Source organism: Erinaceus europaeus, chromosome 5 (assembly GCF_950295315.1).
Source record: "Erinaceus europaeus chromosome 5, mEriEur2.1, whole genome shotgun sequence".
NCBI classification, from domain to species: domain Eukaryota; kingdom Metazoa; phylum Chordata; class Mammalia; order Eulipotyphla; family Erinaceidae; genus Erinaceus; species Erinaceus europaeus.
The window spans coordinates 18005933-18033099 of NC_080166.1; the positions used below are offsets into that span (position 1 = coordinate 18005933).

The 27167-nt window shown below is 43.4% G+C and overlaps 1 protein-coding gene across 4 annotated transcripts in view; it reads left to right on the plus strand.

Annotated features, from left to right (window-relative positions):
• The window catches only part of CTNND2 (catenin delta 2), a 767681-nt gene that overhangs the window by 164043 nt on the left and 576471 nt on the right, over positions 1–27167 (plus strand). For all 4 annotated transcript variants that reach the window (XM_060191168.1, XM_060191170.1, XM_060191172.1 and 1 more), the window contains exon 2: positions 21007–21143. In XM_060191168.1, coding sequence (XP_060047151.1) covers positions 21007–21143 — 137 coding nt within the window. The remainder of the gene's footprint in view (positions 1–21006; positions 21144–27167) is intronic.

Below are 27167 nucleotides of genomic sequence, written 5' to 3' on the forward strand. Positions count from 1 at the left end.
CCCCATGTTCAAGGACTAGGGTTCTAGCCCCCACTCCCCGCCTACAGAGGGAACACTTCATGAGCAGTGGAGTCTGCAGGTATCTCTCTTTCTCTCTCCCACTCTATCTCCTCTCCCCTCTCAATTTCTCTTCTGTCCTGTCCAATAAAATACAAAGCAAAGAAGAAAAAAAAACATGGCATCTGGGAGTAATAGATTCATAGTGCTTACAATGAGCCCCAGTAATTACCCTGATAGTAATAAAAATAAATAAATCAGTAAATGGCTTTGTGGGGGAATGCCTTATGATGGAGACAGGGGCCACACAGTACTGTGCGTAATGAACCAGGTTCGAGCCCCAACACATACACCTGCAGCAGGATTTTTATTTATTTATTTATTTTAAAAAACTTTTTTTTTTGCCTCCAGGGTTATCACTGGGGCTCAGTGTCTGCACTACAAATCCACTGCTCCTGGAAGCTGTTTTCCCCCCTTTGTTGCCCTTGTTGTTGTTATCACTATTGTTGTTATTGTTATTGTATAGGGCAGAGAGAAAGTGAGTGAGGAGGGGAAGACAGAAAGGGAGAGAAAGATGGACACCTGCAGACCTGCTTCACTGCTTGTCAAGTGACTCCCCTGCAGGTGGGGAGCCGGGGTTCGAACCGGGATCCTTACACTGGTCCTTGTGCTTCTTACTATGTGTGCTTAACTCGCTGCGCTACCACCTAGCCCCCAAGATGTTTTACACGTAGTGAAGCAGGTTTGCAGGCATCTCTCTATTTTTCTCCCTATCTTCCCCTCCCCTCTCAATTTCTCTCCATCTTATGAAATAAAAAAAAAAAAAAGCGGAGGGGGTGGGATATGGAGATTGTGTGGAGTTGTACCCCTCCTACCCTATGGTTTTGTTAATTTATCCTTTCTTACATAAATAAAATAAATAAATAAATAATAAAAAGAAGGAAAGATAGCCACAGGAACTGTGGTTTCATAGTACCTGTACGGAGCCTCAATGACAACCCAGGAGGAAAAAAAAAAAAAAAAAAAAGAGGCAGGAGAAGGAAAGGAGAAGAAGAAGAAAAAGAACTGATGAGAGAACAGTTGCCCGACCAGGAGTCAGCTTATCTTCCACCCATTCAAATGCATGGTTTTAGAATCAAACCCACAGGCAGCAGGAGAGCCAACAGGACTCAGCAAGTGCTTGGGGTTTGACTGGCCCAGTCAGAGGCTGGACTTCAGGTAGGGAGACCTTTCTGGCCATTTCGAGGCAGCTGAACCCAACAATTCATGACGTCCTAGTTTCAGCTCCCAAGGTCACTGGGAAGGAAGGACAGGCACACAAGTCAGCAAGAGGACACATAGGTTTGAGCACCGTCACTTAGCCGATGGAACTCTGCGGTGTGTCTCTCCATCATTGTTTACTATTCTATCTGCTCTTTTCTTTCTTTTTATTTTTGTGGATGCTTCTCTGCTGTGGATAACAAGTATGTATCTGTGTGCACATTGGGACTCGCTCATTGCCTGGAACTGCCTTTTCGTTCACTGTGCTGGGGTGTGAGTTTGGAAGTGTTGGGAGACAGTGCAGTGTGTAGCTAATAGCTCAAACTTACCGTTACCTTCTCTGCTCTATTAAAGGTGCAGGCTGTGACCTTGAAAATGGTACTTAATTCCTTCATGCCTCATTACCCCCGCTCCTATCTGTAAAATCTGTCTGCAGAGTCCTTGCTCTCCTCCAGGGATCGCCATGTCCCTTTTCTCTTTGTGTCCTGTACCAGGAAGAAACAGGGAGAGTAGTTGCTCTTACATAGAAGTCTTCAGACTGGCAATGTGAAACTGAGAGCCTACTTAGTTGTCCCAGCAAAGACACTGCTCACATTTAGAGAGAGGATTTGTCTTTCACATGAACTGAAAATAAAGCCTGTGCCTGTGAGTGACAGAGTTTTGCTTTTTGCTAGAGGGATAGGCCTCGCTTACTCCCCATAAACATGGATTTGCATGCGTGGAAATGTGGTTTGGTTACTAGATTGTTCATTTCTAACATTTCTTTTTCTCATCACGAACTGATCCAAGTTTCCAAATCTGTCTGGTCAGCTAGTTGATATTGTTTGTGTATATTGGAAGTTGTATGGTTATTGGAAGGGACTGAGTTCATGGTATGAAATTGTGTACCTCAGAGGTATTGATTGATTCTTAAACTACAGATGGTGATTTGATGAGGCCTATGACAGGCAAATCAGAACTGACTAGGTCTAGCTTCTGTTCTGTAGTAGGTCTGATTACTTGAACCAGATGCTAGACTTGCGTGCTGTGATACACAGTCAAAAACCTACAATCACAATTCAGTCTATTACTCACTTTTCTCTAGACTCCTGTACAGTAATGAAGGCAGGACTCAGTATACTGTGATATAGAATACGAAGTCTACACGCGAAGTTCTGATGAATGCTTGTCCTACGGTTTTGCTCTGTTTTGTTCAGTATATCAATGGGACTTGAATCTGTGTTCAAAGTCAGAAAGCCTTACAAAAAGAAAAAGGAAGAAAGGAAGGGTAGAAGGAAGGTAGGAAAGAAGGAAGGAAGGAAGGAGTAAAGAAAGAAGAATAAACTATAAAGAAAGGAAAGAGTTATAAAAAAGAAAATAGTTAATTTAGAGGCACGTTCGAATTAGCTGTGTGGCACACAGAAATTAGATAATGATTTTACAATAAGATGATGTGTAGGTTTGCTAATCTTAATTGAAATTCAGCCCCTGGTTCTATTTCAATTTAGCATCGTTCTCAGAGCAATTGCCTTTCATAAAAGCAGCAGATCAGAAGGCGTGGCCTCGCCCCTGTGAGTGCTGCAAACAGACATGGAGTCCTGAGGGAAGAGAGGCAGAAGCCACGAGCAACAAAAAGTTCTTTTAAAACCTGGCATCATCCTTTTTGGTGGAATTATTAATGTCAACTCACACCTGTAGCTGCTTGTTTCTTCATTAAGTTCATAAATGACTAATTGATCTGGTGAGTAAATGGTTCTAGGCAAAACAAATGCTCACTCAATAAAAAGGCCAACTAAGTAATCACAGAATAGAATAGGCTAGATGGGATCGACTTATTGTCCTTTATTCCTTTACCCATTCAGGGATACATAGTGAGACTTGACTTGGTAGCAAGTTTGAGTCAATTGATGAGGATCACTTTGAAGAAAAAAAAAACTATTTCATTCAACAAATAGATCGATGACCTGTCTGTTTGATCCAAACTTATTTGTACATGTACGAAGACCTTTGTTTATCCAAATTTTGTTTATCACAACTTGTAAGAGTGCCAGTGGACACTCTTGCAGACTCTTGGCTCACCTGAGTTTCCCCTCAGCTGCGTTCTCTTCAGCATCCAATCCCTGTCTCCTCTGAGTAAGGAATCCAAGGCACTAGGGGAGCAGGGATCCTTCTAGAAGCTTGTGGCATTGCCCTAGCCCTTGGCAATCCAGCTCATCTGTAATTGCTTCCCCAGCATTTAAAAATGGGCTAAACCAAAGCATTCATAAAGAAACAAAGACTCTTATTCTTATTGCAATTATCTCTCCATTGGTCTTCATATGTTTAATTAAATGATATAATTATACATTAGGTTAGAATGAAGGAATATGAAAGTAACAGCCAGATCCCGGTCAACTGCTCCCTAGCCAGGGAGGGCAGGTGACAGCTGCCCTAGGGGAGGGGGGCTAGATGTGGACAACTGCCCACAAGTGCAGTCAATACGCTGTGCTGATGGAGAGGGCGAAAAGAGCTTCTAGAATATGAGCTGCCATCTTGCCAGGCACCAGAACACCAGCTCCTAAGCCTCTCCAAAGGCATTTGAACTTGAAAACTTTCCATCTTCACAGCCAAGATCACACTCCAGGCCTGATCTCTGTGCTCATTTTGCTTCCTTTACGGCTCCTCCTAAGGAATTGAAAACCATTTCCTATGTATCTTCTGCATATAATATTCTCAGTCCCCAGTGCTGGACCTAACGTTGGGGTCCTGTGTATCCATGTATTTTATTTGAAAATTTAATAAGCTTTTGACATTTATATTATCATTATCCCAGGGAGTGAATCCAGAGTCTCACATGTGAACAACAATACTGTTGAATGACTTCCTGACTTAGTTTTTTTATACTTTATATCTGAAAGAGGGAGGAAAAATTGGAAAAGAGGAGGGGTGGGAGAGAAGAAAGCTATGAGAGAACTGCTTCACTGTCTGTGGAGTTCTGTGGGGTGTCAGGTCTAGAAGCCAGCTCCTTGTGCTTGTTAGGACACATGCTCTGCTGGGTGGACTGTATCTCAGGCCTTGACATTTATTTGTTTAACAAGAGAAAGAGGGAGGGATCGGGTGGTGGTGCATCTGGTTGGGCCTACATGTTACACCATGCACAGACCAGGGTTCGAGCCCCCAGTCCCCACCTGCAGGGGAAAGCTTTGTGAATGGTGGAGCAGGGCTACAGGTGTCTCTCTGTCTCTCTCCCTCTCTGTGTCTCCGTTCTTTCTTGATTTCTGGCAGTTTCTAGCCGATCAATAAAGAAAGATTTAAAAAAAAATTTTTTTTTTAATTAAAAAGAAAGAAAGAGGTAGAGAAAAAGCCAGATCATCACTCTGGCATATTCAGTGCCGGAAATTAAAATCTGGAATTGATAGACCACGTCTGCTATGGGCCATATACTTCATTTATTTATTTATTTATTTATTTATTTATTTATTTATTTATTTTCCCTATTGTTGCCCTTGTTGCTTTTATTGTTGTTTTTAGTGTTGTTTTTATTGTTGTCGTCATTGTTAGATAGGACAGAGAGAAATGGAGGGAGGAGGGGAAGACAGAGAGGGGGAGAGAAAGACAGACACCTGCAGACCTGCTTCACCACCTGTGAAGTGACTCCTCTGCAAGTGGGGAGTCGGGGGCTCGAACCGGGATTCTTACGCCGGCTGGTTCTTGCTCTTTGCGCCATGTGCACTTAACCCCCTGCGCTACCACCCGACTCCCTTATACTTAAAATTTTAACTTTGTTTTAAATCACTGTGTTATTTGCAAAATGAGCTCCAGTATTAAGAGGCAATAGAAATATTAGAGATAAGCAGCACACTGTAGTGATTGTAAACCATATGCTAGTTTAAAACTATTTTTTCTATAGTTATCTATTTTATAGAGACAGAGAGAAATTTATAAGGAAGGGGAAATAGAGAATAGTGGGTGAGTGAGTGATGAGAGAGAGTCTGTGGTACTGCTGCTCTGCTCATGAAGCTTTCCCCTGCACATGGGGACTGGGGGCATGAACCTGGGACCTTGCACATTGTAACATGTGTGTTCTTCCAGGTTCTCCAGTTACTGGCCCCTGAAAGCCACATAATATAATCTTCAAGAAATAGGTTTCTTCCCTTGTTTCTGTGTGTGTGTGGGGGGGGGGGGGATAAGTTTACCATTTTGGATTTATTGAGAAAAGGAGATTGTCTGGAAAAGAGTAGTTACAAATATATAATATAGAGTTGTTTCACTAATTGCAGAAATACTGGTGCAGAGAGCCTATCACCAAATAAGCATGTAGTTATTATTCTTTGGTCATACAAGAATTCAACTGTAACTTAAAGTTTTAATTATATTGATACTATTCTTATGACCCATGATCAATGTATTATTCTTATTACCTATTGAGACAGATATGACACTCATGACATTTGTCATGGCCTTCCATCAAAGAACGCAGAGGCATCTTGATTACTGGAAAGGTCAATATAAGAAAATTATATTTTCCAGAGCTAAGCAGTGCTCTGGCAATATGTATATTAAATATATATATATATGTGCGTGTGTGTGTGTGTGTGTGTGTTTCTAGTCAAAAATGGTATACCATCAAATTTTGTTTAAAAATAAAATGTTTATTTAATATGAAAACAGTTATTAAGAGACTTAGAGAATCACTTTGGAATATATGGCTCAAGGCATCAAACTCAGGGTCTTACACTTTTTTTCCTTAAGCAAAAGATGTATTTATATATGATTTATTTTTATAATGTTATTTTGATAAGGCACGGAGAAAGAGAGAAACATAGCAGCACTGCTTCACTGCGCATGAAGTATTATTCCCCCTGCAGGTGGGAACCTGGAGCTTCAACCAGGATTCTTGTGTATTGAAGAAGTTTTTTGATCCCAGACTGACAGATACTTGTTATTAAACATCTTACTGATGGTCACTTTTGCCTCTATGTTTGCAGAATACATGTTGTTTGTCTGCCAGGTACATTCATTTGAATAATGATACTATGAGGCCTGTTTTTCAGGCTGTGGCTCTTGTTACAAAATTCCTGCTCTAGGGCAAAGTCTGAATATGTCAGAAATTTTTCTCGACCCACAGGCTAAGAGAGAAGGGCATATTACCACAAGCAAATCACCCATCATTCTGGTGCCTGAGGGTCTAGGGATGGTGTATGGGATAACTGCTGGAATAAACTCAGTATCTTTTGGCTTCAGAAGAATGTACCTATGTAGTGGTCCTAGAGGGGGTGCAGTGGCTAAGGCACTAGACTCTCAAGCCTGATGTCCTGAGTTCTATCCCCGACAGCACATGTACCAGAGTGATGTCTGGTTCTTTATCTCTCTCCTATCTTTCTCATTAATAAATAAATAAAATCTTTAAAAAAAAAAAGAATGTACCTATGTAATGACATTCAGACAATGACAGTTTGAAGCACTCTTACTCTGATGGTTTCCCCCACTTGGAAATGTATTCTCATCTTTATCTATGTGATGTATAAATCAACTGTTACTTGTGTCTTAACATTTACTCCTGATGTATATTTTGCTTAAAATAAACATCTTTCAATTTCCTCATTCCTTTTTGATGTAATGCACAATTTTACAAATAAATACTCTTGGAAGCTTAAGATGGATGAGTACATGATTGACACTGTCCTAGCCTGGAATATGCTGTGTGTCTCACCTGACCTCTTCTCATAAACTGTATTGCAACTGTTTGTGGTTATTCTCTCTCTACCCTGAGACACCTCTAATCTCAGGAACCTGGAAATTGGTGAAGGCTCCCCACCCATGTTTCTTCATACTTGTGCATAGTAGTACATAATCTTAACCAGGTGTGCCACTGCCCGGGCCTTGTCTCACACCTTTAAGTCCTGCTCACTGTTACTGAGCCATCTTCCTGACAACAGGTTAGTAAGCTTTTCCTACTAGGTGAAAAATTAGGAGCCAGGTGGTGGAGCCCTTGGTTGAGCGCACATGTTACAGTGCACAAGGACCCAGGTTCGAGCCCTTGGTCTCCACCTGCAGGGGAGACTGCTTCACAAGTGGTGAAGCAGTACTGCAGGTGTCTCTCTTTCTCTCTCCCTCTCTATCACCCTCTTCCCTCTTGATTTCTGGCTATCTCTATCCAACAAATAAATAAAGAAAAATTTAAAAGTATTTTAAAAAAGAAAATTAAGCTTTTGATTTTCCTCTGAAAAATAAAATTTAATTGATTGAAATGTTGCCTTCTCAGTCAGCTTCCAGTAGATTTTGAAATTTTCTCCAAACCTTAAAACTTAACCAAGTAGATTATAATCAGGTTTAGTCCTGCAAACAAGAAAGACCAATAATAACAACAAAGTTTTGTCTCTTAAATAGTAGAAGGTTTGGGGGCTGCAAGATTCCTTACATGGGAGGATGTCTATTTTGCTATGTGCACAATATAGGCAACCTTCTCAGTCCCTACAGTCTGGGGAAGGGGGTGGTTGCTTTGATATTATAGTCAGTCAGTCTGTCTGTCTGTCTGTCTATCTATCTATCACATACCTACCTATCAGTCTGTCTATCATCCCTATATCTATATATCTACCCGAAAAAGTTAGCTTAGAGCAGTTAATTCCTGGCAATGAAAAAAAAAAGTAATTGTTTCATAGTTGTTTTCTTTCTAATTCATGGAAAGTGTGTATTTCTCTCTGGACATAAATTCACAGTTCCATCTTGTAAGGGCTATATTTATTGCTTTTAAATTTGTTTATATATTTGAACTATTACAAACTATAATGATTAAATATTAAACTTCTTGGCATTTTATTCCAGGGTAATTTGTGCCGTAGAGAGTGGCAAATGGTTGTGGGAAATACTGTATTATTTTTAGACAAAGAATGAAGGCAGTAGAAGACCTAGGGCTAAAAATCGGCTTTGTCCTAGACAGAATTAGATAGATACAGAATTTATATATATTTAATATAGAAGAAAATGGCACAGTTGAATTTTTAAATGTCAAACATTATTTTTAGATCAGACGTGTGCTAATATCTTAAACAAAACCTACTTTTTTCATAGCTGAGGTTTCGGATATGGTGTAAGGTCTTCTGATAACTGGAAGCACAGGCATTTCTTTCTCCAACGGTGTTACTGAGATTTGCCTTTGGTGGGTTCTAGAGACTTCATCTCCCAGAAAACCTGATCTCTGAAAAAAGGATCCCGGTGTGGTGACTTCAACAAAAAGACATCTCTTCCACATCAGAAAGAAAGACATTCTTAATGACAGTTTCTAAGAATTTATCTGAATTGTTTTATCTTTTTTTTAAGATTTATGCCCCCTGACATCAGTATTGCTTTACAGAGACATGCTGACATACAGGGTTTTATTTGTTTTCCAGGTACATTTCCACATTCCCTCAAGATCAATGTTAGAATAGCTCACCTCCACCAGCCACTGCCCTGCTTAACAGAGACTGATCTCCCCTCCCCCTTCCGAGTCCCCTCATCAGGTGTGGTAGCAGACAGTCCCCTGAGGACTCAATCTGTATTTTCCCTTGATTTGTTTCTTAGATTCTATCTGTGAGTGAGGCATCTGGTATTCCTCCTCCTCTTTCTTCTGGCTTGTTTTGCTCAGTGTGAGGATTTATTTAAAACTATCCCCAAGATCTTCCCTGGAACTGATAAGTTGTGTTTTATAATGGGGGTTTTGCAGTACACAAGAATTGTAACATTCAGTCATTGAGTATCTTGAGTTCTGATCAAAGTGACCTAGGGAAAAGTGTAAGCCTTTAAGGCTTAAAATTCTTTGAGTCCTCATTTCTGAGATTGGACTTCCTAATAACTTTTTCCCAGTCTAATTATTCTTTTATTTATTTTTATTTTTTGCCTCCAGAGTCATCTCTGGGGTTCAGTGCCTGCACTATGAATCTACCGCTCCTAGTGGCCACTTTTTCTCTCTCTTTCTTTATCTTTCTGTCTTTCTTATTTATCCTATATGACAGAGATAAATTAAGAAAGGAGAGTGGGGAGTGGGGGCTCAAACCCAGTACCTTCCACACTGTGCTATGTGCTTTTAACTGGGTGAAACCCCCCCCCCGTGTTACTAGTCTCCATTTGTGAAGAGATGTTATGAGCTACTGCTTTGTATGTTTAGATCAGGCGGTTTCTTCTTGTTGTCTCTGTAAACTGAATGGAGTTCTGCAGAGAAACGTCACAGTGCTCACAGTACAAGTCAGAATGAAAGATGACTCATGTTTCTCCTAGAATGGAGTCAGCTTTTAGTCTGATCGCTTCTGTAGTTAGAATGCCATTCTCTGGGGAGAGGCGATGAATAGACTATCTTTTCACAGAGAAAACATTCAGAGACCCCACAGATGCATGGAAAGGTACTCAGCACCACCAATCATCAAGGAGATAGAAATAAAAACCACACTGAGGGGCCGGGAGGTGGTGCACCCGGTTGAGTGCACACATCACAGTGCACAAGGACCTGGGTTCAAGTCCCTGGTCCCCACCTGCAGGGAAAAAGCTTCTCAAGTGGTGAAGTAGTGCTGCAGGTGTCTCTCTTTCCCTCTCCCTCTCTAACTCCTCCTCCCCTCTTGACTTCTTTCTGGCTGTCTCTAGCCAATAAATAAAGATTTGAAAAAAATATTAAAAAAAAACACTGAGATATCAGTCTTGCCTCTGATGTCACAACTATATTAAAAAGAGAGCGAGAGAGACATTTGTTGGTGAGGGTGTGGGGAATGAAAGGGAGACCTTGTCCTTGTTGGTGAGAAAAATGTTAAGTTATAGCTGCCATGAATAAAAACCATGGAGATTTCTCAGATAGTCAAGAATAGGATGCCATATGATCTAGCAATCCCACGTCTGGTATATATTCAAAGAAAAACGGAGCATAATTTTGCAAAGCTATGTGTATCCCTGATGATTGCAGCATTATTGTTTCATCTATGACAGCTGTGTGGAGGTGTATGTACTTCAATATGTGTATTTATCTACATGAGAAACACACATCCCAACCCCTGGTTGTTCAGCCATAATAAAAAAAGGTACAGGCAAAGACATTCTGCTGTGGGGAGCAGCATGGGTGTCCCTTGAGGGCAGTGTGGTGAGTGAAATATGTTAGCTAAGTACCATTTGCTCTCACTTGTATGTGAAGATCAAAATGGTCAAGCTCATCAAAACAAAGACTAAAAACATAGAAGGAAAAAAACAGTGCTAAGGAGAATCGTCTTTGCATGACATCTCATCATTCGTCCATTCAAGATGACTTCTTGTTTATGTACCAGGACAGTTAAGCCCCCAATATGTCATGCTTAATGAACACACACACACACCAAAAAAAAAAAAAGAAGGTTATTAATCTCGCAATCTTCACAGACAGAGTAAAATTTCTTATCTGCATAGAACTTGCACTGAAGTTTCACCCAGTGAGATGTGAGTCGGGCTCAAGCTTGTGTGGAACACAGAGCCAGGAGCATAATGCCCAAGTGAGCCCTTTGCCTGGCCCTACACGCAGCTTTAAAACAAGGGAGGCAGAGGAAGTGGAGGTATCCAGGACAAAAGCCACATGCAAGGCTGGACATTCAGTGTGGAACTTAATTTCATCACTACCCAGCTGCTTAGTCTTGAAGCCTGATTTTCTTTTTTTAATATTTATTTATTGATCCCATTTTGTTGGCCTTGTTATTTTATTGTTGTAGTTATTACTATTGTTATTGATGTCATCATTGTTGGGTAGGACAGAGAGAAATGGAGAGAGGAGAGGAAGACAGAGGGGGAGAGAAAGACACCTGCAGACCTGCTTCACCACTTGTGAAGTGACTCCCCTGCAGGTGGGGAGCAGGTGTAGGGGCTTGAACCGGGATCCTTAAGCCTGTCCTTGCGCTTTGCACCACCTGCGTGTGCTTAACCCATTGCACTATCGCCGGACTCCTGAAGCCTGATTTTCAAGGAAAGGAAAACTTACATGGTGCATTAAACATATAAAACAAAACAAACATTTGCAAGTAGCACTTGAAGCAGGTCCTTCTAAGGCATTGGCACATCCGTGAAAAGAAAAAAAAACACTCCTGGACATTCTGCCTGTTGCTCTGGGCTGAGCAGAATGGTAGGGAACGCAGACAAGGGTTCTGAGTAAGGGTTTGCCTCTGACAGCTGTCCTGGTGGGACAAAGTGTGTGATGAGCCCCACTCTCCTGAGAAGTTGTGGAGTGTCAGGGGTAGGAATCATCTGCGCATTGCCCTAATCTGATGGACAATTTGAAGTCCCAAGAGGGGAGACCATGTGGTGGACCAGTGTGACACTGGCATTCTAGAATGTTCTGTCTAATGGGTTAAGGCAGCCTGAGTGGGTGATTCACAGTTAGTTAAAGTGTTGTGAACCGACTTTAAAGCATGCTCTTTTTTTGTTACTAGATTTTTATTGTGTCCATTTGTGATTTTCTAATTTTTATTATCCTTATGTATTGGATAGAGAATAAATCAAGAGGGAAAAGGGAGATAGGGGGGAAGACAGACAGAGAGACAGTTGCAGCACTGCTTCACCACTTGCAAGGCTTTCTCCCTACAGACTGGGATCGGGGGCTTGAACCCAGCTCCTTGTGCATTCTAACATGTGCCCTCAGCAAGGTGAGCCACCAACCTGGCCCCCCATTTATGGTTAAGAAGAGGAATGTTTAAAGGAAAACTACCCTTTTGGGATGACTTGGGGTGACTGTGGATTTCCCACTTGTGAGACGTTGTTGTTCAGTGCTATGTACAGCTTTGCATAGGCTTTGAGACACACGGGAACTGGGAGCTCCAGTGTTGGGAGCATTGGACCGTGACAGTGAAAGCTGGGAAGTCACCCTGTGTCCTGAGCACTGGATGAGGGAGGAGCTGTGCAGAATAGCTCCTGTAAGTTTTGGCCCAGAGGATAGTCTCCTGCTGAGCCCTATAGCATATCACTGTTGCAGAAGAGAAATACTTTTTCTGACTTGACTAGGATAGCAGCTGGAAAATGTTGCAGTTGTTGAGACCCACCCAAATAACTCCAGAGGGAGAGGTATGGGGTGATCACATGGATGATGAGGAAGTGGACTCCCCCAGGAAGCGGTGCAGAGATGGATAGTTATAGAGGATACACATAGGTTACAGGGGCAGGGGAGGAAGAGTTTCTGTTTCTGTTTCTTTTTTTGTCGTTTTTATTTATTAAAAATAAACACTGAAAAAAAACATAGGATAAGATGGGTACAACTCCACACAATTCCCACCACCAGAACTCCATATCCCATCCCCTCACCTGGTAGCTTTCCTAATTTTTTTTGCCTCCAGGGTTATTGCTGGGGCTGAGTGCCTGCACCCTGAATCCACTGCTTCTGGAGGCCATATTTTCCCTTTTGTTGCACTTGTTTATCTGTGTTGTTACTATTATTGTCATTGTTAGAGAGAAATGGAGAGAGGAGGGGAAGACAGAGAGGGAGAGAGAAAGACAGACACCTGCAGACCTGCTTTACCATATGTGAAGCGACTCCCCTGAAGGTGGGCAGCCGGAGTCTCGAACCTGGATCCTTATGCCTGTCCTTGCGCTTTGTGCCACCTACGCTTAATCCGCTGCGTTACCGCCCGGCCCCCAGCTTTCCTTTTCTTTAACCCTCTGGGAGTATGGACCCAGGGTCATTATGGGGTGCAGAAGGTGGAAAGTCTGACTTCTGTAATTGCTTCACTGCTGAACCTGGGCATTGGCATGTCAATCCATACTCCCAGCCTGGCTCTCTCTCTTTCCCTAGTGGGGCAGGGCTCTGGGGAAGTGGGGCTGCAGGACACATTGATGGGGGTCGTCTGCCCAGGGAAGTCTGTTTGGCATCATGTTAGCATCTGGAATCTGGTGGCTAAAAAAAGAGTTAACATAAAGCCAAATACATTATTAACTAATCATGAACCTAAAGGCTGGAATATTGCAGATGAAGATTTGGGGTCTCTGTTTTTAAGACAGTAGGCCTATTTTAGTTTTATTCCAAAGTTTCCCATGACTGTACTAGTTTTTTTCCTGAGCCTGACATCTGATATGCAGGTGGACCAAAGTTATTGTCTAGGGAGATGATGTCATGGCTGAAAAAGGGCTAGAAAGCTGGATTAGGGAAGAGAGTAGCTCCCAAATATGGGAAAGGTGTATAAATATTGTTGACTGTAGACCCCATTGATTTGATCTGATCTGGGGCCCATATTCAGCTTAGGAGCCTTTGTATCCCTGTAGGTCTGAGCTCATATTCTGCGGTCATGAGTAAGAATGTTCCAAGCTCCCGCAATTTCAGGACCCATCTTCCTCAAGTGGTAGATAGAGTATGTTGTCCATCCTCCCTTCAGAGGAGGGAACATTCTCTACTGTTGTTCATCCACATTGAGGCCAAGGCCCTATGGGGGTCCACAAAGGGGTCAGTTGTGTTGGTCCTGATACAGATAACCAGTGACAGTGGAGAGAGGGATCTATTCAAGGTCTAGGCCCATCATGTGTGTTTGGGAATCTCAGGACTCCCTGACAAGGGCCCCAGCCGATGGGGTGATCTGATAGTGACTAAAGAGTCATCATTAAAGTATGCCAGTCTCTTGCCCTTATTCAACTTTTGCAGTCCTTGCTTTGATGAGGTTAGCTTTGGAGTGAGTGAGAGAACTGTAATAGGAAGTAGGTGAGGAGGTTATTCAAGTCTAAGAAAACACTATTTTATTAGGAATTTTATGGTGTCTTTTTAGGCCTTTCTACTTGCTTGCTTCATTTGTTGACTCACAGCAGACTCATGTGTACTTTTGCTTTCAGGTATATATTTACCCTAATTTGTGGGTACATGTGAACATATGCCCTATCTCATGGGACCTGGTCTATATCTAGGTTTTGGGGCTTTGTTAGGAGGTGAACCACCTGAAATGGAATTAAGGAGTTCTATGAAAAAGGAAAGGTCTCACCCAAGTAATGAGGCTGAAGGGTTGACATTCCACGCCTGATGTCTCTGGACATAGTCCGAAGTGAAGCATGCTGAGGTGGTACTCATTGCGTTGATTAGGTTGGGATAAGCAAACGCAGTATCATTTGGTATGAATTGAGAGAAGCATGCAGGCAAATGAGTCACACCCCAGAGGTTCCAGGACTAGTGGAAATATAGGCTCTATAGAGGAAGTGAGAGATTCCTGCTGTCTTAGGTGATAGATAGTTACTGCTTAGGTGATAGATAGTTACTGCTATAATAGATAGATGCTTAGGTGATAGATAGTTACTGCTATAATCAAATTATTTGGCAATTGGGTTAACTTTGAAAATCCCATTGTTAGGATTTGCTGTATCAGACAGGACATCACCATAATTTATGTCCTATGACATTATTTATATATAGCTGTGTCTTATAAAGTAATGCCACTGGGTGCTTCTGTTCTCCCTGATCTAAGCTTTTAGAAGAGTCAACATTTCAAAGAACAAGTCATTATTAGAAATGTATTAACCATTTGAGACCATTGTTAAAATTCAATCTGATTACACATTTGAAGTCTTAAATGCTTGGATTGAAGGGACATATACTTAGTCCATGGTCTGTGCATTAAAATGTTTGAGACATTCAATCATTTCCCCCTCTCATATTAATTAAATAGCTATTTATGAGACTATAAGTTAATAGTGTAATCAACACCATTCCCACCAACAAAGGACTGTCTCGGGACCCCCCCTACCCCCCCATGAAGCTGAACATCCTGGACTTGGACTTGGACCTGGACTATATACAGGCCAAGGCCAGCAGCCTATCCACTGAGCCCTATCTGCAGCCCAAGAAGTTATTTTTTTATCTTTTCAAATTGACTTGGACACTCCATCATGTAAAGCTCATTGGGCATATTGTGTTAAATCAGACACAAGTAAATTACATTCAGAGAATCTAGCTTGAAGCTCCAAGATCTGTAAATAGGCTTCTCTGGGATGGCAGAATGAATGGTGATTGGTTTTTGTTTCTGTATCCTTTTGTCTTCCTGTATTTCCAGATTGCTCGGATTTAGAACAGCTTGACTACTAATTTTGGAGGGATTAGATTCAAAATTAAATGACGTGGCTGTAGGCTCGAAAGTCTGAAGACAAAGGCTTTCCAGATACTGTAATCAGGCCACCACATCCCCCCTCCTGCTCTTCATGCTCTGACCTAAGGAGCTTGGATTGGCCAGTTGGCTCAAGTGTTTGGATGCTAAATTCATGAGCCACCAGAGTTGAGCTCTGGACACACCACATGAGAGGGCAACTACAGAGCTGGGGGAAACATCTTGTGGGGGTAGCTTTCTGTCTGTCTGTCTGTCTGTGTCTCTGAAAGGCTGTTTCTGTCTACACAAAGTCTTGAGAAAGCTGTCTGTGTGCATTGAAATAGTGAATGCTACGGCCTCGGTTCTACACACAGTTAAGGATAATAATAAACATGATCTTGTTCTCTCTTAGCTCTCTTCACTGTCCTGTGCTGACTTCACTGTCCTGTGCTGACTTTTTCAGGTAGAAAAAGAGAGATGGGGATGAGTGGTGGCTCATTGGGTAAAGCGTAAATGTTACCATTCAGGAGGAGGTCACACGTTCAAGTCCCAGATCTTCACCTGCTGGGGGTAGCTTCACAACTAGTGGAACAGTGCCTTCACAATATTCTTCTCTCTCTGTCTCTCTCTCTCTCCTCTCTTTCTCTCTCATAAAGAATAAAAAGAAAAACAAAACACCAGGAATGGTAGATTCCTGCAGGCACTGAGTCCCAGCAATCACGCTGGTGGCAAGAGAGAGATGTAGGGGAAGTGAAAAGATACCAAGACAGTGGAAGGTTCCTCCAATTTGTTGGGAGCCAGACTCAAACCCAGGTCACGTGCATGGTGGCACACACATACTGTGCAGGTGAGCTGTTTTGCTGGGCTAGTAATGATCCTTGAGAATCTGTAAGACTCCTCCTTCCTCATCTCAAGGCTGTGCTTGCAGCGCACAGTCCCCTCTGAAAGTCTCTGGCATGCAAGTAGGGAGAGATGTAGGGTCCTGGGTGGGTGTCCTGCTGACCAGACTTCACCCAGAGCAGTCATCTTTTCCTTGCTTCTCATTTTCTGCCCCTGCCCCCATCTGTCAAGCTCAGGTCCCATGCCCCACCCCCTAAACAGAAGGGCATGGGGGTCGGGCAATAGCACAGCGGTTAAGTACACATGGTGCAAAGCCCCCGGCTCCCCACCTGCAGGGGTCTCTTTACAGGAGGTGAAGCAGGTCTGCAGGTGTCTTTCTTTCTGTCCCCCTCTCTACCTTCTCCTCCTCTCTACATTGCTCTCTGTCCTATCCAACAACGTATGACATCAACAACAACAGTAATAACCACAATAAGGCTACAACAACAAGGGTAACAAAAGGGGAAAAAAATGGCTTCCAGGAGCAGTGGATTCATGGTGTAGGCACTGAGCCCAAGCAATTCTTCTTCTTCTAGCGTTTGCCCTTCTTCCGTAGCCAGTCAACAGCGTCAGGTTGAGCCTGATGTAAAGTTTCGAGACCTCCTTTGAATCTGGAGAGGTGGCAGTCGTTGACTATGTGGGTCATAGTCTGTCTGTAGCCGCAGGGGCAGTTCGGGTCATCTCTGGCTCCCCAGCGATGGAACATAGCGCTGCACCGGCCATGGCCTGTTCGATAGCGATTGAGGAGGGCCCAATCATAACGTGCTAGGTCAAAGCCGGGTGGACGCTTGCAGGGGTCTGTGATGAGGTGTTTGTTCTTTACCTCAGCTGACTGCCAACTCTGTTTCCAAGAGACTGGAACAGAGAAGTTCAGTGTAGGCGTAGGGGACCAGATTGGGTGACGAGACGTCAAGCGTTGGACAGGGTGGGCGAAGATATCCGTGTATATTGGCAGGTCCGGTCGAGCATAGACGTGGGAAATGAACTTAGCTCAAGCAATAATCCTGGAGAAAAAAAATAAGAAAGGGCATGGCATTCAGGCTGCTTTACCTGGTCTTAAAGATTGTTCATCTTACTCCCTCCTCTAACTGTAAGGTTTGACTGAATAAGAAAACCACATGGAGTGGCGTGAAGTGCAGGGACCGGCATCAGGACCCCAGTTCAAGCCCCTGACTCCCTATTTGCAGGGGAGTCGCCTCATAAGTGGTGAAGCAGGTCTGCAGGTGTCTGTCTTTCTCTCCCCCTCTCTGTCTTCCCCTCTCTCTCCATTTCTCTCTGCCCCATCTAACAACAGTGACATCAATAATAACTACAACAATAAAACAAGGGTAACAAAAGGGAAAAGAAAGAAAGAAGGAAGGAAGGAAGGAAGGAAGGAAGGAAGGAAGGAAGGAAGGAAGGAAGGAAGGAAGAAAAACCACATGAGGTGAGGCCTGGCAGTAAGCACAAGGACCAGCTCAAGGATCCAGGTTAGAGCCCCAGGCACCCTGCCTGCATGGGAATTGCTTCACAGTGGTGAAGCAGGTATGCAGTTGTCTATCTTTCTCTCTCCCTCTCTGCCTTCCCTTCCTCTCTTGATTTCTGTCTGTCCTATGCAATAACAACAACAAGGGCAACAAAATGGAAAACATGGCCTCCAAGAGCAGTGGATTTGTAGTGCAGGCACTGAGCCCCAGCAATAACCCTGGAGGCAAAAAAAAACTACACAGGAAAGCAAGCCAGACATGCAAATGAGAGCAATGGCTATTGTCTTTCTGAGCCCTGCAAGATCATACTTTCATCCTATGGGTATCCACCTCCAAGAATACTTCGAAAGTTTCAGGTGTCTTGCATTTTTGGAAAATTGCCTTTCATCTAATCCTGACTGCTCAAACTCTGTTTACAAATCTGGTGAAAAAGGGATCCTCATAGATCTCTTTTATACCAGATTTGCTTTCCAATGCCACCTTCAACCTCACCAGTAGTTTTATGTAATAATAATAACAAAAAAACAAACCACCCAAGGAGTCACATGGAGGTACATGTGAGCGAGCACACACTTTATCACATGGGGCAAGAACCTGGCTTCAAGTCCTGGGTCCCCACATGCATGGGGGGAGGGGTGGGTGTGAAGCAGGTCTGCAGGTGTCTCTTTTTCTCTCTCCCTATCTGTCCCTCCCTTCTCAGTTTCTCCCTGTGTCTGTGTAAGAGAAAATAATAAACTGCAGTAAAAAAAAGTAAAAACTAATCAAAAGGAAGTTGGCATAAATGGTGAAGAAAGTAGGTGGCTGATTCTGAAGGTCCAGACTTGCTGCGTGAACAGGCGCACATTCCCGCCATGATAGGAGTCGGCCTCCCATCTCCCCCACCCACACACTTGCTTACTCCCTCCCCATGGGCACTTAGTCCTCAGCACCCTTCAACTCCCTCCCTCCTCCCCTCTGTAGAACCCTTGAGACTGCTGCAACAGACCTCACCTTGTGTTTTCACTTTCTTTACATCCCACCCATGAGCGACATCATCTAGTAATTATAGATAAGTTCTTTCTATTCTTCCTTCTTCCTACTTTTTTTTCTTTCTTTCTTTCTTTCTTTCTCTCTTTCTTTCTCCCTCCTTCAGGGCTATCCATGGGGCTCTGTGCTGACACCACAAACCCACTGTTCCCAATAGCCATTGTTTTTCTTTCTTTCTATTTTATTAGACAGGAGAGAGAGAAATTGAGAGAGGAAGAGGAGATAGAGAGGGAGATAGAAGGATAAACACCTATAGACCTGCTTCAGTTCTCTCTTGAAGCCTCCCTGCAGCAGGTGGGAAGTGGGGGAAGCTTGAACTTGGTTCCTTGTGCATGGTGATATGTGCATTTTACTAGGTAAGCCACCACCCCGCCCCTCTGATAGCTGCTTTCTTAACATAATTTTCAGTACACTCCTATAACGGATTTCTTTGTGGTTTGCACATGCCTAGCATATTAAGGAAGTGTAACTGGTGACAGTACATGGGTTGCTAAGAAAATGTCATTCTGTGTAAAATTCAAAGCTCTCACAGACAGCAGAATAGCACATACGGTGACGGGCGGGGGGGGGGGGTGCGTGAAGCTGACTGTCTGCAGGGAAGTAAACAACCTTTATCCACTGCCAGCCTTCTAGTTGAACAGTGATTTGAAGTGCCTTAGTGAATAATGGTCTCGAGTTAATTATTAGTTCCACTGTGGGTGAGCACCACTAGATATTGTGTGTAACCAAACCCTCACTCCTACTTCTGTGCAAAAGGCAAACACAGTGGAACCAAAGGGCTTTGGAGAAAGCCGTGTTGAAGATGTGTGTCCATTTATGAATTAGGCAGGCATTGTTTGAGTTTCCCCTTTTCTTTATAAATGGACTCAGACAAAATCAACTCTGCCAAATGAGGCTTGTCAGAAAGAAGGAGCTTTTTGTCTGCTGTCGGTCACAGAGTTGGAAGTTGGCAAATATTTGTAGAGCTGGCTGGTTATTGAACAGTTTCTGCAATGCCGACTAAGCTTCTTAGTAAGCTAAGTATGGTATTTCCTTCATGACTTGGAAGGTACTGATGGTTTATTCTTGTGTCTTTTCCATATAAAAAGGAATATCTAGTAGGTCCTCTTTTGAGGGGGAAGCGTACAATGCATGCGCTGATTTTTAGTCTCACCGTTCCTTCGCCTCTCCCTTCTTTCTTATGGTCTTACTAGCCTTTTCCATCTCACCATTGCCGTCTTTGCTGATGGTCCAGGACAAAGCGCAGAGTCCTGAGTGAGTTTTGGAATTTGGTTGGGGTTAATGTCTTAGGACCTGCTTGTTTTGTTTGCTTGTTTTGTTTCCCATTGTGCAGTTGGGTCATGCTCTTTCTCTGTGGTTTTGGACTTTCATAGTTCTAAAGCACCCTGCCATTTAAATCAAGGTGGGAATTTCTGGAAGTCAATATCAGTTTCTAGACGTAAGTTAAGCACCTTTGTATCACATGTGAGCGCTGGCCAAACCTGGTCTCTGGCAGGGCAGTTTCTGGCAGCTTCTATTGGTAGTACCTGTGAGCCCCGGCCAAACATGGACATTAATTTATTTATCTGTGTCTTTATTCTGTAGAGACAGAGAGAAGTCAACTGGTGGGGGAAATAGAGAAGGAGAGAGGCAGGGAGACACCTGCAGCACTGTATAGCTGCTTGTGAAACTTCCCATCTGCAGGTGTAGTCTGGGGGCCTGGGCCTGGGTCCCTGCATGTTGTAACATGTGCACTGTACCTAGTGTGTGGCCACCTGGCCCCTAGAGGTGATTTTTCCTGGGGAAATTTAGAGAAACCCCTAAATTTACATAAACTGTTATGTTATATCAACCTAAATGCCATTTGGTAAAAGACACATCCACTTTCCTCTTTTTGATGTTTGCTCTACGGCCCATGCTGGACAAGCTAGAGTCCCAAATCATAAGGTGTATGTTTTTCTATTTCTTTTTTTCTATTTATTTATTTATTTATTTATTTCCCCTTTTGTTGCCCTTGTGGTTTTATTGTTGTCGTTATTACTGTTGTTGTTATTGATGCTGTCGCTGTTGGATAGGACAGAGAGAAATGGAAAGAGGAGGAGGGGAAGACAGAGGGGGGAGAGAAAGATAGACACCTGTAGACCTGCTTCACCGCCTGTGAAGCGACTCCCCTGCAGGTGGGGAGCCGGGGGCTCGAACCAGGATCCTTAAGCTGGTCCTTGTGCTTTGCGCCACGTGCGCTTAACCCACTGTGCTACCGCCGGACTCCCATAAGGTGTTTTTTTTTTTTTTTGCCAGAAAAATGCTTCTTGTCTACTTCAAAAGATAAATAAAATAAGGCTTCCTTTAAGCCAGCCATGTCTGTTTCCAAGGACAGTTGTTGCATTTGAACTTGTCCTCTTGTCTTGCAGGAGCTATGCCTGTCCCAGACCAGCCTTCGTCATCTTCTGACAAGACGAGCTCCCTGAGTCCTGGCTTAACCACCTCCAACGGGGATGGCTCAGAAACAGAAACCACCTCTGCTATCCTCGCCTCGGTCAAAGAACAGGTAGGAACGTGCCACTATGCGCGATGTGGACGGAAACACGAGGTCTTTTTTTTTTTTTTTTTAACCTAATGAACAACAATGGTTTGATTAGAAGGGAAAAGGGTCATAATATCTTAGGAGAATGTTGTTATCCTCTATCAACTTTATATGAAAACATGATGAGTCCATTTTGGGGTCCATTTTTGTTTTCTTGATTTAGACACCTTTGCTTGGAGGAAGAAAAAAAAAACCCTAAGGGGAAGAACAAAAGCTTTACAGTTGAACTATTAACCAGGTGGAGTTGTGGCAGATTTGGGGTTGGGCCTGACATAGTCTGTGCATGTCAAGCCAGTGATGAGCTGTCAGACTCCTATACGTAGATTCCTGCAGTAAAGCCAGTGTGTGCTGCAGGCAATGAGTGTCATGCTGAGTCAAGGCCAAGTGGTCTTCGTAGTGTTTCTGAGACGGGTCTGATGAGTGAATTGCAGAACTTGTAAAACTTACCAAGTGCGTTGTGACTCCTCCTCCATAGCTTGTCTTAAAATGAAATAGACTTGATTACAAAGTCAGAGGTGATAAAAAGCTAAAATAGCGTGCGTTTTTTTAAAAAAATTATTTATTCCCTTTTGCCCTTGTTGTTTTTTTATTGTTGTAGTTATTATTGTTGTCGTCGTTGTTGGGTAGGATAGAGAGAAATGGAGAGAGGAGGGGAAGACAGAGGGGGAGAGAAAGATAGACACCTGCAGACCTGCTTCACCGCCTGTGAAGCAACTCCCCTGCAAGTGGGGAGCCAGGGGCTCGAACCGGAATCCTTATGCTGGTCTTTGAGCTTTGCGCCACCTGCGCTTAACCTGCTGCGCTACCACCCGACTCCCGAGTTTTTTTGTTTTTGTTTTTGTTTTTCATTTCTTAGCATGTGCCAGAAAGGAAGTTGGAGTTTTTTTTTTTTTTTTTTTTTGAAGAGAACAAGCATCATGTGTGGGGTTCTGATTTGAGGTTGCTAAACCAGCAATGGGGGCAGGGGGAGGGGGTTGGTTATGGGAGTTTCTCAATAGAACGATGGTCTGAATGGGACAATTGAATTGCTCTACTCAAGTCAAAGGGCTTTTGTTTCTTTGTAAGATACCAGTTATATTGTGTTTAATAAATGAAGATGAGAAAGCTAGGAAATCCCTGACCATTGACAAGAAAACGTCCACCGTGCTATTCAGCCCCCCAGATGCTACCAGGGGAAGAAGTAGTGAGCTCACAAGGTACAGAAAGTAGTCTGGTTGGTGATGGTGGTGCATAGCAGGGTGTTGGGCTGAGGCCGAGCTTTTAATGCTTGATTAGTTTACTTCTGAAACTGTCCAGGTGAGTCTCCTGTTTATTTTCTTGGAATTATGGAATAGAGGGCAGAGGTTCATGTCTGGCCCCACACTTAAGATACTATGGGTTTTTACACAATGATTTCTTGTGATAATATTTGGAAGGTTTTCCTGGCCATTAACTTCAGAACAAGGACAAACTATGAAACAAGAGGCAGAATTCCTGCAAGGAAACTACAGACCCTGTCTAATGAAAGCAGTAACATTTTGTCAAATGGCATAAAGTGGTTCAGGAAAAAGGAAGGCCCGCCTCAGCTCCATGTGGAAAAAAACCATGGTTACCACGTGCTAATATCCTCTCTCTTTCTCTTTCAGTCTCTCTCTCTCTCTCTCTCTCTCTCTCTCAAATCTTTATGAAATATTGGTTACTTGTTAACAGAATGGAGCACCATGTTGATAGCAAGACTTTGAAAGCAGTTGTTGTGAGTCATGAGACCAAAGATTGGAGAAATGAAATCAAAGCCTACAGAGTATGAGAATGCTTGGTGACATATGGGGATGGTGAGGAGAGAAGGTGACTTTGCAGGGGTGCGGAGAGTGGTTCAGATGCCCATCAGTGGACAAGAAATGACTCAGGATACTCCCACCTATGAGGACAAAATGTCTGCTTATGATTCCCTTGAATTGGGTCATTCCAATTTTCATTTGTGCCTTTTCAGTTAAAAAAAACAAACAGTTATAATGTTGTGGTATAACTAGACAAGAAAATGCATTCACTTATGTCTGCTTTGTACAAAACCAATATATGAGATACTCTGATAAAAATTATGATTTTCAGGGGCCGGGTGCTGGTTCACTTGGTTGAACGCACATTTTACAATGTACAAGAGCCCAGGTTTGAGCCCCTGGTCCCCATCTTCAGGGGGGAAGCTTCACGAGTGGTGAAGCAGGGCTACAGGTGTCTCTCTGTCTCTCCCTCTTTATCACCCCTCCCCTCTTGATTTCTGGTTGTCTCTATCCAATAAATAAAGATATAAAATTAAAAAGGATTATGACTTTCGTAAAAAAGAAAAAAAGCTTGTTTCAGAATACGGTGTGTTCATGTTTCTCAGTACCTTTGTTTACAAGGCAACCTTGGTTTTCAAGACTACACATGTTCATATGGAGCAAAGAAACAAAAAATGAGCGTTTCTGTCAGGTGACTAGTGATTCATGTAATCATCACATTCCAAGGTGTCAATCAAAGGCTTTTATTTATTTATTTTTTTGCCTCCAGGGTTATTGCTGGGGCTCTGTGCCTGCACTACAAATCCACTGCTCCTGGAGGCCATTTTTTCCCACTTTGTTGCCCTTGTTGTCGTTATTGTTGTCATTGGGTAAGACAGAGGGAAATCAAGAGAGGAGGGGAAGACAGAGAGGGAGAGAGAAAGATAGAAACCTGCAGACCTGCATCACCACTTGTGAAGTGACTCCCCTACAGGTAGAGAGCCAGGGGCTCAAACCAGGATCCTTACACAGGTCCTTGAGCTTTGTGCCATGGCTGCACTACCACCTGACCCACCCAATCAAAGATTCTTATGCAGATACCAGAGAATCTCACTTATTGATGGAACTTGAGAAGCAAGGGCAGAAAGGAATGGCACAAACTAAAACTTTGGGGCATACTGTGTCAAAGCAAAGGACTCTGGGAAGGAGAGGAAAAGAAGAAGTGGGGAGGGACTTGGGGCTCTGGAGATGGTGATGGAGAAGGAACTAAAGTGGGCATGAGTGTCCTGCTTTCACTGAGAGAGAAGAAACTCTCTCATCCTGACCAACTGTAGACCACACCACTAGCTCCCCAATAAAGTGGTTTTGAAGAGGGTCTTTCCTTGAAGCTAGGTGAGTGATGGTGGCATATTAGAAGAAAAAAAAAATTCTTCTAAGATCACATAGCTCGTTGATTTTTGTAAGACCATGGCTTGTAGGAATCAGATTTTTGTAATACTTCTATCAGTCTATTGCAGGTAAGATGAATTAAGCAGGGAATTCCTAGCTACTCAGTATGTGTCATTTCATGTTAGTGTTGCATGATTCTTTTTTAAAAAAATTTACTTATAAAATGGAAACACTGACAAGACCATAGGATAAGAGGGGTGCAATTCCACACTGTTCCCACTACCAGAACTCCATATCCCATCCCCTCCCCTGATAGCTTTCCTATTCTTTATCCCTCTGGGGATATGGACCCAGGGTAATCATGGGATGCAGAAGGTGGAAGGTCTGGCTTCTGTAATTGCTTCCCTGCTAACATGAGCATTGGTGGGTGAATCCATTCTCCCAGCCTGTCTCTCTCTTTCCCTAGTGGAGCAGGGGTCTGGGGAGGAGAGGCTCCAGGGCACATGGTGTGGTCGTCTGCCCAGGGAAGTCCAGTTGACATCATGGTCACGGTTACTGCACACATCTACTGTGTGCACAGAACTGACTTTGCCTTCAAGTTGTAGCAATGAACTTGAAAACATAAGACAAATTATATATATATGTACTGATATTTTTAAACTTGTGATATTTTAAGTAAACACTATCATCTTACTCCAAATTCTTGATCAAGATTACGGCATCCCTTTCTCCGTTTATTCATTCTATTTTATTTTATTTGCAAAATAGGACCTCTGACATGTGGTATTTCACTTCTACCAAGCTAGCTTTTTCACCCAGACACAGACAGAAGGAGATACCATAGCACAGGGCTTGTCCCCCAGTGAGATGGCCCTGCCATGCAGTGCCAACGTTCAGACCTAGACCATGGCCTTGCCGTGCGGTGCCAACGTTCAGACCTAGACCATGGCCCTGCCGTGCCGTGCCAATGTTCAGACCTAGACCATGGCCCTGCTGTGTGGTGCCAACGTTCAGACCTAGACCATGGCCCTGCCGTGAGGTGCCAACGTTCAGACCTAGACCATGGCCCTGCTGTGCGGTGCCAACGTTCAGACCTAGACCATGGCCTTGCCGTGCGGTGCCAATGTTCAGACCTAGACCATGGCCCTGCTGTGTGGTGCCAACGTTCAGACCTAGACCTCACACACAGCAGGGCACGTGCCTGGCCTGCTTAGCTACTCCTTAGCCTCTAAATGACAACATTCTTTTTTATAATGTACTTTTAAAATATTTTATTTATTTTTTTATTGGATAGGCACAGAGAGAAAACCAGAATAAAGGGGAAGGGAAAGAGAGAGAGGGAGAGGGAGAGGGAGAGGGAGAGGGAGAGGGAGAGGGAGAGGGAGAGAGAGAGAGAGAGAGATACACCACTCATGAAGCTACCTCCCTGAACGTAGTAACGGGGAGTAGGGTCTTGAACCTGGGTCTTTGTGCATTGGAACACGTGTGCCCAATCGTATGTGTCATTGCCTGGCACCATAACACTGTTGACAGTCAGCTGTGTTTATAAGTTCAGGTACTTAGTTCTTACAGTAATTTCCATGTTCTTTAAATTTCACAAGGATTGCCAAGAACATGTGTGCTTTTAGAGGGATTTCCTTTCTTTCTTTCTTTCTTTCCTTCTCTCTTTCTTTTGTTATTTATTTATTCATTTATTTATAAGAAGGAAACACTGACAAAACTATAGGATAAGAGGGATACAACTCCACACAGTTCCCACCACCAGAACTCCATATCCCATCCCTTCCCTTGATAGCTTTCCTATTCTTTATCCCTCTGGGAGTATGGACCCAAGGTCATTGTGGGGTGCAGAAGGTGGAAGGTCTGGCTTCTGTAATTGCTTCCCTGCTGAACATGGGCATTGGCAGGTCGATCCATACTCCCAGCCTGTCTCTCTGTTTCCCTAGTGGGGTGGGGTTCTGAGGAATCGGAGCTCCAGGACACATTGGTGGGGTTGTCTGTCCAGGGATGTCTGGTCTCATCCTGCTAGCATCTGGAACCTGGTGGCTGAAAAGACAGTTAACATATAAAGCCAAATAATTTGTTGAACAATCATGAACCTAAAGCCCGGCTAGCTCAGTCTGTAGAGCATGAGACTCTTAATCTCAGGGTCGTGAGTTCGGGCCCCACGTTGGGCGCCATTTGTTGTTAAAATTCGTAGGCTCCTGCTGGCCGGGCTAGCTTCACGGGCGGGTAACAGAGACGCGGAGACAATGGCTGGGCAGGGAAGCTATATTTCTTTATTCACGAACAACGATTCATAAACTAAGACAAACTAATCACCAAACAGAACTCTGCTGCCCCTTTGCCTCGCCGCAAGCACTCTCTCTCTTAGTCTGGAACTCAGGAACCCTCTCGGGGTTCCCAGGGGCAGGGCCAAGCGGGCCCACGAAACTAACTGGACTGATCCAATTCTCTTGGCGGGGGAGAACTAGAACAACCCAATGTAAAGCATACAACAAGGCTGGAGTAGTGCAGATGAATATTTCTTTTGATAGGGATGGTTTCTAGGTAGTGAAACACAAGTTCTCTTGCTTACAATCATTTTTGTTTTGAAATGTAATGTAGGAAAGTGTGAGTGAAGTGTTCTGAGCTTTCAGTCTGGGCCTAACTACTGTACAAAGCCCTTTCTGTGTGGTGTGGGTCAAAAGCACATTGAAGCATTTAAAGGTGCCAGACACATGTGGTTGATCACACATGTTACCATGCACAGGGACCCAAGTTCAAACCCCCCAGTGTCCACCTGCAGGGTGGAAGTTTCATGCAGTCAAACAGTGCTGCAGTTGTCTCTCTTGCTCTCTCCTTATCTATCTGTTTCTGCTCT